Consider the following 13,409-nt stretch of genomic DNA (forward strand, 5'->3'; position numbering starts at 1 on the left):
TCTGTCAAAATAATGAAAGCCTTCATGCATTACAGAAGTACATGGGGCCTGGATTAGCATAAACGCTTTATAAGGTAATGTGCTCTCAAGAGCGGTTCAAAAAGATTCAGTTCATATATGGATGCCTTCCACAGGTAACATCGTTCAGAATCAAAAGTACTTGATTTGACAGCACACTTCAACAATACGGTTCACATTCCTCTCATCGTGCCATGAGCGAAAAAGAACAGAATGAAGAGTTAGCCATTTAATTCTGCCATGACTCACAGAAGACATTTGGCAAAAAGCATGCAATTTTTATACTTCCAAGAAAACACGGACAAAGGTGTACTTTTTGAAATGTCTTCAAGTGCCCTCCACTTAACAGGCATCTTTGGCTTGCTTTCATTCTTCCTGCGGACACCCATTTCGCGCTTGCATAAAAGGGCTTGGAGCTATTAGAGTTGAGGCAAGTGATGAGCACCATAAGTGGAGCTCAGACCCAACACAGACGCTTTGCGTTTAGATGCCTTTTCATAGTGAAAGGCTGTGATGCAGGTGCACGAGAGGGCTGAGAAAAATGTGCTATTATGCAGGCTGCCTACACCAGATGCTCTCATGTGTATCCCAAACATTTCAGGGAATTTACTTGAGAGCGGTTTTCTCTCAGCGTGAGACAAGAGAATGTTAATGGGTCATTCCTTTTAAGCAATAAATTCTCATGACCCCACTTACGTCTTCTATCTATCATCCATTTATCCATCTATCTATCTATCTATCTATCTATCTATCTATCTATCTATCTATCTATCTATCTATCTATCTATCTATCTACTGTATCTATCATCCGTCAATTTTAACTTGGGTCTCCACATGGCTTCGTTTTCCGAAAGTCTCTGTGTCCACTGATGGCAAGAGCACACAGGTAATTCAAAATCATTATCGAAAGTGTTCTCTCCAATGAACTGTCTGACAATGATCACGGTGTCCTCTTATCCTCGCTCAAGTGGAAGTTTGCACTAAACACTAATTATCACACAGTGGTTCTTAACTCAGCGGAGCGTTCGCCACGCACGAACACACACACACACAAAAAAGCTCGCGAATGAACCTAAATGACAGTGCGAGCAAATTACATGGTTTTCCGAACAGGAGAACAATGTTAGTATCAAGGACACCCACCTCATGCTCAGCCATTAGAGACGTACAAACTTCAGATGCAGTCTTTTTCGCCCGTGGAGGTCTTACATTAGCATTCGGCCCAAAAGTTTGTGACTTTGATTGACCTCTGAATCAATTTCCTGAACTTTCCTTAGCGCAGGGCTCCCACTTCATCCGAAAAGGAACATACTGTGAATGTTTTGTTGACACTCCTGTATAATCACTCCTACCGCAGCGGATAAGTTAGTCGTAAAAAGTGGCCCGTTTCATGGCAGGGGTTTCGGTGAGGGGATGTGAGTGCTATTAACTTTGAGATCTGGTCCTGCATATGTAAGTGTGTGCCTACTCAGGGCCCTGTGAGGATCCATTCAGCTGATCGCCTCTTGCTACTTGTACCACTGCTGTGTTATTAGCATCAGAGCACTTGAAAAAGAAAGCATGTGGGTGTAGCTGCTCCTACAATACAAACTCTTTGCACCTACATGCCCTCTGGAGTCTCACCTGCCATTTACAATAAAGCAACAGCTGCACCAAGTCTGCAGAGAGAGCAGCGATCTAATAAAGAGCATTTGTGAAGTTCATAAAACTTTATTGAACTTTGGATGTGAGCGCTAGCAAAATTCCAATCTGGTTTAGGATCCATTAAGGGAAAACAAATGAAAACTGACCAAACAACTTTCAGAATAGGGCTGCAACAAATAATTATTTTGATAATCGATTCATCTATTTATTATTACAACAATTAATCGACTATTTCATTTAATCAGTGGGCTTTGTTCTATTATTCTGCTTTTACAATTACTTAAAATACTGAGTTACACATATTCTAACTAATAAATAAAACAAGGTAATCATAAATGTCAAACAATTATATTACTATAGTACAATTACAATTATTTTTTACAATACAATTAAATATATTTGGCACACAAAATGAGATGACAGAGACAATTTCTCATTCAACCTTTAAATAACTGTATGAAGAAGTAACTTGCTGACTGAATGATGTATCATTGTGCCTAGCATCTCCGTTTGGAAGTCATATATTGAACAAAATAAAGTGCTAAGACATTTTATTTTTGATAAATTATTTTATTCTTAACATTAGCTCTCTTAAAACACCTTATAGTGTAATAGTAATCAAAACAGTCCTAAATTGGATCAAGCTTTAATCTATGCAAACTGACACTGATTATTGTTTAATAATGTTAAGCTGTGTGCTTTAAATCAATCTGTTGTATAAAGCGCTATATAAATAAACATGATGTGACTGGAGTGCTGATTGCAGAGCTGGTGCAAACTTATCCACATTGCTATGATTGAATGCTTTCTTAACTGCTGTTTTCTCACTTCTGTTATGTTTGTTGAGCGTTTATTTTATTATTGAGAGGAAAGCACGCAGCACATATTTACATATTCATTTAAACTCTGATTTCAGCAGTGTCAGGTTGGCTGCGGAGTCTGTGTCTTCTCTTGAATTTCATTCCGGGAGAGCTGAATTACAGTCTTGCGCTACAGCACCAAACTATGATTGGTCATACGAGATCAAACGACTATTCGACAACAAAAATTTTTGTCACCATTTTTTATTGTCGAGGCTGTCCATAATGTTGACTAATCATTTCAGCCCTATTTCAGAATGAATTAATCGAGAATGGAGGATTGAGTCTTTCACTTAAAAGATTTGTTCAAAAGTTTTTGTTTCATAAACAAATAATGATTTTTCCATGACCATAATACCACCACCGTCAGTTGAAACTGAAGTGTCCGTGGTGATGTCAGCAGAGAATAAAAGTTGTTAAACAGCACAATAACAATAAGAACATTTGTTAAAGCTATAGCTTACCCAAAAATGACAATTCTGTCATCATTTACATTAATGACTTAAGTGTTATCAATAACAATTAATTTATAATTGATAACATTAATGATTTCTTAATCATTTAGTATTTTTTGACCATACAATGAAAGTCAACGGTGTCCAAAACAACACTGAGACATTTTTCAAAAAATCTTCCTTTGGGTTTATGACATTATGGTGAGTAAATAATGCAGAATTTTTAACAATCCCTTTAAGAAACTAAATAGGGTCGATTTCGATTTCATGTTGATTTCAGTTAAAAAAAAATCACAGGATGTTCCTTTAAAAAGGCCAATCCCATACAGTTGGTCTGACAAAGGAATTCTAACTAGAAACATCCACACACACAATTTATAGCACACACATCACGTAAGAAGTGAATGTAACAGAATACAAAATCAAAATCCATTAGCTTCCCTGCCAGGTCTGATGCAACATGTAGGACACATTAGATGTATCCCACAACCACAGACATCAATACATGGAGACACGCCTGCCTTACATACACACTGCAACATGTGAAAGCAAACCGTGTGATATCAGCACTTTCACAGGGTTAATTTTATATTCATGGAGCTCTCTTTGCTCTTCACACACACAGGTGAACACTGACCACACGTGTTGCAGAGTCAGCTGTTTGATAAATCCACAGACGAGCTCTGAATAAAGCTGCCTCACTGGTTCCACCAAACCTCAATCTCTGGCTGATCATAAAATCAATTCAGACTGCCGCTGCCTGCCTCAATCCCACAGATAAGTCTTACACACACAGGCCGCTTTCAAACTCAATTCCTTACTAGTCAAAATACTGAGGCAAGCTGAGTCCAGAGATTTTGCTCATTCGCTGTCCTCCAGCAAACCCCATCGCCGCACATTTTGTAAATCCAGTTTCATTTGACTGACATCTTTCTGTGGGATTTAGTCCAAAGTACTTGTTATATGAACAGAATAAAGAAAGATCACTCACTTGACTTTTTCTGTCTGGAGGATGCTGTAGTCAGCAAAATGTACTTCTCAGGACAACGAAATGTTGGATGTGTAATGCTAATTGTAGAGTCCGAGTCAACTGGAACGGGATTAAGTGCACAGTATGTGACTATAAATGTGCTCTGAAATCAGGAAAAGTAGATTTTCTCAAAAAAATTGTATACAGTATTTGCCCATTCAAGAGTCACTGCTATAATGCTAGACTGTTGGTAGTTGCCGGGGCATTATTATGTGGTTGCTATGGTATTCATAATGTTTTATGGTGTGCTGCTATGCGGTTGCTAGGGTATTGTGAGTGTTGTTAGCATGTTGCTATGCATTTACTGGGGTGTTGTATTATTTTATTGCTATGTGGTTGCAAGGGTGTTGGGGATCATTTTTTACTTGCTGCCATGTGGTCACAAGGTGTTTCGGAGTGGTTTGAAAAATGTTGTTATGCAGCTGCTAAAGTGTTACGAGTGGATTTAAGTATGTTGCTATGCATTTACCTAGGTTTGCATGTTGTCATGTGGTCACAAGGTGTTTTACTAGGTTGTTCTGAGTGTTTTTATTAGTTTGGTACATGTGGTTGCTAGTTGTGGGTAATTTTTTAGTATGTTGCTACGCGGTTGTTAAGGCATTTGGTTTTGTTGTTATGTAGCTCTTAAGGTGTTCTAAGTGGATTTTAGTTGGTTTCTATGCTGTTTCTAGGGTGTTGTGTGGTTTTTTTTTAGTATGTTGCAATACAGAATACTAGGGTATTCTGTGTGTTTTTTAGTTTGTTGCTACCATTTACTAGGGTGTTGTGGGTAATTTTTAACTTGTTGACATATGGTTGCTAAGGTGTTCGGAGTGGTTTGAAAAATGTAGGGTGTTGGGTTTTTTTTCAGCATGTTGCTATGTAGAGATATAGGTGTTTTATTTATTTATTTATTTATTTATATGTTGTTGCTAGGGTGTAGTGTGTAATTATTTTTAATGTGTTGCTATGCAGTTGCTAAGGGGTTTGGAGTGAGTTCAAATATGTTACTAAGCAGCTGCTAAGCTACATTCTTATGTTTTTGATGTTATTAGGTTGTTGTGGTTAGTTTTTTTTTTATTGTGTTGATTTGCTGTTGTTTTGTGAATAATTTTTTAGTTGTTTTGAAAAATGTTGCTATGTAGCTGGTTTAATATGTTGCTATCCAGTTACTAGAGTATCAGGGTGTTTTCAGCATGTTGCTATGCAGTTACTAGTGTTTTTTTTTTTTTTTTTTTAGTTTGTTGCTATGCTGTTGCTAGGGTGTTTGGAGTGCTTTGTAAAATGTTGCTATGCAGCTGCTAGGGTGTTCTGAGCAGATTTTAGTAAATTGCTATCCGACTGCTACAGTGTTGGGGGTGTTTTTACTAGGCTGCAATGCAGTTACTAGGGTGTTTTGAGTGATTTTGTGCTAGGGGGTTGCTAAGGTGTCAGGGTGGTTTTCCAAAATGTTATTTGGAGTGGTTTGTAGCATGTTGCTATGTGGCTGCTAAGGTATTTTGAGTTGATTTTAGTTTGCTGCTAACCAGTTGAGTTGATTTCTTCTCCCAGTACAGTTTATTTTCTTTCTGAACTCAGTGAATGGAGAGTTTATGAAGTCTAAATCAGGATATAACTTAAGGGGATGCCATGACAGAGATCCCCTAAAGTGAACTAATGCATTCTCAAGGCAGGAAAGGATCACTGCTCTACTAAATATAACACCATACAGTGTTATATGGCGTTGAGTGCTCAGATTCACAATTGCTTGAGGAGTTGCTAGATGGCTGCTAGGGTGTTCTCGGCTGTTGCTTACTAGCCAAGGTCAAGAGCCTCAAACACCATTTCGGTGTAATTGCTAGAGTGTTCTGGGTGGTTTCTAGCGTGTTCTGTGTTGTTGCTTACTAGCCAAATTCAAGGGCCGAAAACAGCATTTCTATGTTGTTAATTTACCAGTAAAGGCTATGTGTGAAAGTGGCTACATGTATGAGTTACATGCTGATAGATAAAATAAAGTTCCATCCTACATGAATTCTCACTGAATGTTTTGTTCCTCTCCCAAATATGCCACTTAATGTTGTTTTGCAGCATTTGAATACTTAGAAACTGATGTAAAGGTGTATGTGTGTCCTTATGTATGTGTCTTCGGGCATCTTCATTGCTTCTATTCAAATATACATTTCCTCAGCTCCAGCACTGTGTGGCCCCTGACAGCTGGGATCTCTCTGTGTCCATTTTTGTTATGTGACAAAAAAGCATATTTTTGTCATGGCTTAATAGCTCTCCCTCTTCATACTTCTTTAAGGAATAGATGAAGGTAATCAGCATTTCTGCCAGTGCGCTGTTGACAGAGGCATCCATCTGCTGTGAAGCGTAGTCTGAGCATCTCCTTACAGATCATTCAGAAAGAGAGAGCGAGAGAGCAAGAGAGACAGCCATGTGCCGCATCCGTAGCTATGTAATTATTCTCATTATGTCAAATCACCATGCCAGAACAATAACTGTGCTTTCATAAAAGGACTCCAAATCTCCATCTGCTCTATGTAGGTGTACACAAGAGGTACATACAGGAGAGAATCAGAATTAAGTGAGAAGAGGAGACAAGAGCAGAACTGCCATCATGGTGAACCTGCTTAAATGAAGATAAACTGAAGATTTTTTTTTTTTTTTTTTTTTTTTTACGTTATCCTTTACTACTTTAAACGAATATTCCAGGCCTAATACAACTTAAGATCAATCGACAACACTTAACGTCTGCAAATTATTTCAACTTGAGAAAACATGTAGAATACTATTACTGGCACTTACAAATGAAGTGAATGGGGCCAATCAGGGATAGTTAACCCAAAGATGAAAATTCTGTCACCATTCACTCACCATTCATAATGACATCTTTTTTCATTTTTAGGTGAAATATCCCTTTAAAGACTATTTCAGTAGTGTAGGAACAAGATGTAAACCATATGCATGTCAATATTATTTTAATGGAAAGATGATAGAGCACATCACAAAAACAAGTGAATGCTTTCATGTTGACTTATGTTGAAGTACAAGTGCTAGGAAACCAAGCTAAAGATTGTTTTTGCAAGTGAACTGTAACATATCACAGCAGCCATAAATGTAGAGCTGATTAAATAAAGGCTAAGCTTCTGCTTAAACAACCCAACTAGCCTTCAAGTAAATCAATCAGAGCTTGAAAGGACTGTCAGATTGTAAAGACGGAAAGATTTTGACCTTCTATGTGTGTGTGCTAATGTTAGTGTGCGCACGTGTGGATGTCTGTATTAGTCTTCTGTTTATTTAAGGATTTATCAGTTCCTGTCTAAACAGAATCTCTTGTGCCTGATGTCCCCATTGATCTTTTCAACCACAATAAACACTGAATCCTCAAAGAGGTCCAATCCGATGTCAGCGTGATGGACTGCTTTGCCTCCCAGGCAGAGCAGAACTCTTTCAGTAACAGTGTAATTTCTAAACTAGGTAGAGAGACAGTAATGCAAAACCTTCTCATACCAGTGCATTTCTTGGGGCTGCCGGGACGCTTGCCATGCATCCCTAACTTGCATCCGAAATTCTCCTCCCAGAACTCTGCAAACCAAACGTTCCGTCGGTTGTTGGACAAGGAGCGGCTTTTGAAGTATCTGTCAAAGGCTGAAAATAAGTATGAAAGCATTGGAATTGGATTGGAATTGCAAGAGAAACATTCAATTAGAATGTATATTCTAGAGGAACCTTCACCTTCTATGGATGCTCTTTTTGGAAGGATGGTAATAGCACCTTCTGCCACGCTTTCCTGCTGAACGACAGGAGATATCTTAGAGCCCCAGCTGTCCGATCCCACCCACAAGAAGTGACCTGTCTGGTTGTTGCGCTTTGCAGCATCCAAGACACGTCTGAAAGATGAGCAAACAAAACAGGCATCCACATGTGAGGATAAAACCCAGGAACCTAAATATGTTCTTCAAGCAGACCTGATTTGTTCTGAATTTCTGAGGTCAACAGTGTTCTGTTAGAACACTTAGAATTGGAAATTGGTCTGAAGTTATCAGTGTAATAGGCAAGCATCCAAAGGACATCCCGTAATAGGCTTAGAAGGGCAGCGGCTCTCGGGAATGTGGGAACGTGATATGTTCCTGTGCTAAAGGTACAAGAAATTCCATGCCAAAAATTACTGAAAAGTGTATTATGTTAAAATGTGTTCTGCAGGCCTTAGGCAGCACATTATAGAAAAATAGCTGACTTCACCTGTTCTTGAGGTTTTCACCTAAGAGCAATACTTACAGCTCGACTGCATCATCTTCACAGTTTAACTCTGTGAAAGTCCCAGTTAAATACTATCTGTGGTTTGTCCAAAATTGGTAGCTTTTCAGTAGATGCAACTTAAAGAAAAAAATTTAACTTCTTATGGGTTTTAGTGCATTTCCAATATATTTCTTTAACTTCTAGACCACCTAAATGCAAGTATACTTCTAAAAGTTTCCACATATTTTAAATATTCTCTCCCAAGTAAGGACCACATCCACTACTGTTTGGGGTTGACAAGATTTAAAAAAAATATATATGTTTGTAAGAAGTGTCTGATGCTAACCAAGGCTGCATTTATTTGATCAAAAATACAGCAAAACTGTAATATTATTAAATAAGTAGTAAGACATATTAAATAAGGTAGTATATATTATGTTGCAATTGCAGTACAACCAACTAAAAGCCCTACCACTTGGCAAATAGCAAATAAAGGTTAATGTAGCTGTGAGGTAACTAAAGACTATTGTCTGTTTAAAAAAAAGGAAGCAATATGAAAATAAATATCACCTCAAAAACTTGAGTAAGAACATTCTTCTTATTTTTAAATAATCCATATAGATACTAAAAAAGGAGCAAACCAAAAATGAACATTGCTTATAAAACCTGTTCTATTTCCAGCATATTATCAGGACAGATTATCGTTAATATTTATTAAATAAATCAGTGAATAGGAGGAAGGAAAGACATCTATTAATAAAGAGACCTGATGTCATCTTCATTCGCAAACATGACAACGGCACGAGCGTTGGGTGTCTCCAGTAGCCGTAGGATGATCTTGTCGAATTCTCCCGGCCTGGGCTCTCTGGGGATCTTCAGAGATTGAGCAATACACACACCGCCTGAGAGAGAGAAGACCAGGAAGTGACAGGAAAGAGAGAAAATGAGAATAAGAGGAGAAAAAATGAACGACAGAGAGAGTGAGGAAAGGAAAAGAGGAAAGTAAACGTAAAGAAAGAATGGAGTGGCATGAAAAGGAAATTAATTGGATAAAATAAATAAAGGGAAGGAATGAAAGGAAAGGTAAAGTTAAGAAGGAGAATGCAAAAAAAAAGACATTTGATAAGAGGAAATAAAATGGAAGGATGAATGGGATGAGAAAGGATGAAAGGGAAAGAAAATGAAAAGGAAGTGGAAAGGAGATGAAAGGAATAGTAAAAAAGAAAGAAATTGGATGAGAGGAAATTATGTAAAGAGGAATAAAAGGAAAGGAAAAGGAAATGAAAAGGAAGGGAAAGAAAAGGATAATAGAAATTAGATAGGAAAAGAAATTACAGGAATTGGTGGGATGAAAGAAAAGGTGACAAAAGAGACAAAAGAAAGATGAATAGGGATAGGAAAAAGAAGATAATGGGATATTGCAAATGAAGTCGAGTATGAAAGCAGAAGAGAGCAAGAGAGAGAAACAGAAAGGGAAAGAGAAAGAGAAAGACAGGACATGAGAAGGACAGAAAGCATGGAAGTAAAGATGAAAACACTGGGGCGGCAAAGAAAACTTATTCCATTATAAGACAGACAGGGACGCACATAGATTAGATACAGAGGGACCAAAAACAACAAACAGATTCAGTGTTTTTTTCTCAGCGAAGTGAGGAAAGCGTGTTTAGATTCAAATGATATCTGATAGTATCACCTTGCCCAAGGTGCCTGCGGGAACACGGGGTGATGTCAAACACGTCCCGGCTTATTTACTCGGTCTAATGCAATTTAGAAAGCGCATGACTCTGCACTTGAAAACCTACGGCCATAGTGTCATATCCACTGAAACATACAAAATAGCAATTCAGTTTACGCATTCAGAGATGTGGCAAGAAAACTGTGACAAGCCATGTCGTCAAGATCTGATCAGGTCCTCAATACATCTCAGACAGTCAAACAATCACACTAATGGAAGACTATTGCTTGCTGTCTCACACTCCGAAACAAACTATCTGCTCTCAAGGTCAATTTATTTTCTCACCAGCAACATTGTGTTGCCAGGGAAATTGCAGTAAGGAGCATTTGATATGGAGTCAGGTCACTGCACCGCATAAAGTGTGGCTATAATAACCCTCTATCTTGTCTCTAAACCCTCCATTACACCATTAGCACTTCACGGGTTGAGTTAAACACTCTAGTATCCCTCCAAATAGGCGCTCTTGGCACTAAAGTCCATTTAATGAACAGCTGTGGTGGCCCCATCCCGAGAGCAGCTCAAGAAGCCATCATGAAGCCCAATTCACCCAAAGACACCCAGTGATTATGCCGAATGGGTGTCCTTTCAAGGATAAGCGCATCACCATGCTTTCCCTAATGGTGGTTGTTTTCCTTTCTTATCAATTCAGTCATCATCATGTAATTGAGAAGCTGTGCAGCCATAATGTATACTGGCAGGGCATCTTCATGGGGCACACTTCAAGATGTCATGTCTTACTTAAGAATGAGACTTATTAGGGGAAACAAGATATAACCTCACAATCTCACTGAGATTTTTCCCTTGGAAAATAACTTCCATCCACTTTCCAAACCTTAACCTAAGTAGGGTCGAGGGGATGCTGGATCTCAACATCTCGAGCTGTACACTCTCAGAAAAAAAGGAATTTTTTAAAAGGTACTTATATGTATCTTCAAGGTATTAATCTGCACCCATTAGGAGTACATTTTAAAGGTTACTGCCCCAGTGACAGTTTTTGTACCTTTTTTTCTGAGAGCATATGGCCCAAGATGTTGGGATAGGCTCCATCATTCCTGCAACCCTATGTAGGACAAAGTTTTGAAAATGGATGGATGTTATTTTTGCAGAGTGTAGGCAGGCAAAAACCCTGGACAGATGGTCCATTATTTACCTATGCTGCATGTGTTTGGATTGTGGGGGAAACCGGAACACCCAGAGGAAACCTACATCAAGATATGGAGAACATGGAAAGGCCAAACAGAAATGCCACCTGGTTTAGCTGTGGGAGAAACCGGTGCATCCAGGGGGAGAACATGGAAAGGTCACTAGAAAGGCCAACTGGCTTAGAACCAGGGACCTTTTGATTTTAAGGCAACAATGATACCCACTGAACCACTAGCAAAATTGCTGCCATACAGCCCATTTGTATTTCAAATTCTGAATACAATATCCTGAAAACACAGGTCACGGGGGTTTGCCAGAACACTATAGGTCAGTAGGCCCCAAATATGATGGTCCCCTTCCCAAAATATAAAGGCAATGACATAGAAGACCTATTTATACTGTGTGGAAAAAAAGCAGTAGAATTTTATAAAGACAACAATGCCAATTTTACCATTATTATTTAGATGTGATCAAGTGTACCCAAAAGCCTATAATTCCTAAACAAAACCTCAGAACTTTACAAAATTAGGTAAGAAGAAATTATATACAGAAGCATACATTTTTTTGATATTGGGTGATGGGTGGCGCTATAAGAGTTATAAACATTATATTTCTATGGTTAGTTACCTGAATTTTCAAAAAACATTCTTCCTTGATTTAGGTGGTTACTGGAATTGCTAATTAATACATATTATTTTTTACACTGTATTGCACTGTAATGTTTTAAAAACGCTTGAACCCAGATAATTGCTTCATGCAGATTTATTATCATTATTATTATTAACAAAAATTTGCCATTTGTATTTGATAGATCCTTAAATCCCCCTCGAGTCACTCTTAATAATGGACTGAGAATGACTTATCAAAATGGTTTCTTAAAACACTCTAATTGGTCAGCAAACAGATTGCTCCGCCCCAATTTCCCACTATTGGTTGAGTTAATAACGCTACGTTGGCCCTGTCTGCAGACTCAAACAAATGGAACAATGTTTAAAAAAAGCCACACCACAACTACAAAAATATTACTGGAACTACATTAAGAAAAAAAATTTTTCCCCAGAAGATGAGGGATAAAAACACTGACAGCCAATCAGATAATAATCATATAATGTACATTATTGTTTCTCCTCTATGCCCCGCCTTTCTGAAACGTGTCAATTTTTAAAAAAACTCATTGTTCTGAAAGAACGAGGTGTGCTCTGATTGGCCAGCTATCCAGGGCATTGTGATTGGCCGAATACCTCAAGCGTGTGACAGAAATGTTACACCCCTTAACATACTACTATGCCGTCTCCCAGACCAACAGCACGAGACTCAGTCTAGCTGCTCTGCTTGTGCATATCCCATCATCAGGTCACTTTAAGCAGTTCAGTCAATGTACTGTTAGCAGTAACTGAATAACTCAGGATATTGGTTTATTGTGCATCAGAGGGAGTGTAAGACATGTTTATAAACCGAATAACTTAAGTAATTTGTGGATTAGCGTGAACTGAGTGAAGTGACATACAGCCAAGTATGGTGACCCATACTCAGAATTCGTGTTCTGCATTTAACCCATCCAAAGTGCCCAACTTTATAGAAACAGCCATTGTACCACAGACTCATTGCAGGCTACTGGTTCAGGAAATAGTCCCCATCCTCCATAAAAGGCGCTGCAAACATCTGAATATTTGGGTTGGACTGTTCTGGAACAGTGTTGTAAATACAACTTAACCACTGATTTCTAGTTGTGTCCTCTTTTGAAAGGCCAAACAAAGTAGTTTCGCTTTCACAATGAAACACAGAGACTCCACAACATGGCAGCGGCGGCAACAGAGAGAATAAAAGTAACACCTTCTTTCTTTGCGTGAACATTTGGGGGGCGTTATGCAAATCTTCCCACATGGTGACATAGACCTGTGTGAATGAGCCCTTTGGGGTGGGGGGTTGACTCTTAACTTTGTGGGGGAATATTTATTTGGTTTTTTTTATTTAGTCTTTGTTGCTTTACAGATCTTCTTTATGCACCAAGAGCTTGTAACACTCCAAAGAGAAAGGAAAAATTGCAATTGCCTCCATCTTCTCCAACAACTTCTGAATCATCTCTTCAGCATTCCTTCTTCTACAAGTTCCAGACTTTCCTGATCTTCTGTTCAGACTTCAGAACCTTCACCTTCAACGTTCCTCCATTTGTGTGTTCCAGACCAAGGATCTTCTCGGTGCTCAGGAGTTGATCGTTCACCAGTGCTTTGTGTTTAAGACTGTGAAACGGATCCAACTCCTTTCTTCCTACTGCAGCGTGGTCCAGGTCAACAAGTGGAAGACATTGTTGCTCAGACTCAGGC

General features: G+C 38.6%; 1 protein-coding gene across 1 annotated transcript in view; it reads right to left on the reverse strand.

Moving 5' to 3' along the window:
- LOC109100632 (metabotropic glutamate receptor 8-like) overlaps positions 1-13,409 on the reverse strand; it is a 92,581-nt gene that overhangs the window by 36,504 nt on the left and 42,668 nt on the right. The window contains exons 2-4 of the mRNA XM_042715545.1: positions 8,974-9,109; positions 7,704-7,858; positions 7,479-7,616 (exon numbers count right to left, since the gene is read on the reverse strand). Coding sequence (XP_042571479.1) covers positions 7,479-7,616; positions 7,704-7,858; positions 8,974-9,109 — 429 coding nt within the window. The remainder of the gene's footprint in view (positions 1-7,478; positions 7,617-7,703; positions 7,859-8,973; positions 9,110-13,409) is intronic.

This window comes from Cyprinus carpio, chromosome A25 (genome assembly GCF_018340385.1).
Source record: "Cyprinus carpio isolate SPL01 chromosome A25, ASM1834038v1, whole genome shotgun sequence".
Lineage (NCBI taxonomy): Eukaryota > Metazoa > Chordata > Actinopteri > Cypriniformes > Cyprinidae > Cyprinus > Cyprinus carpio.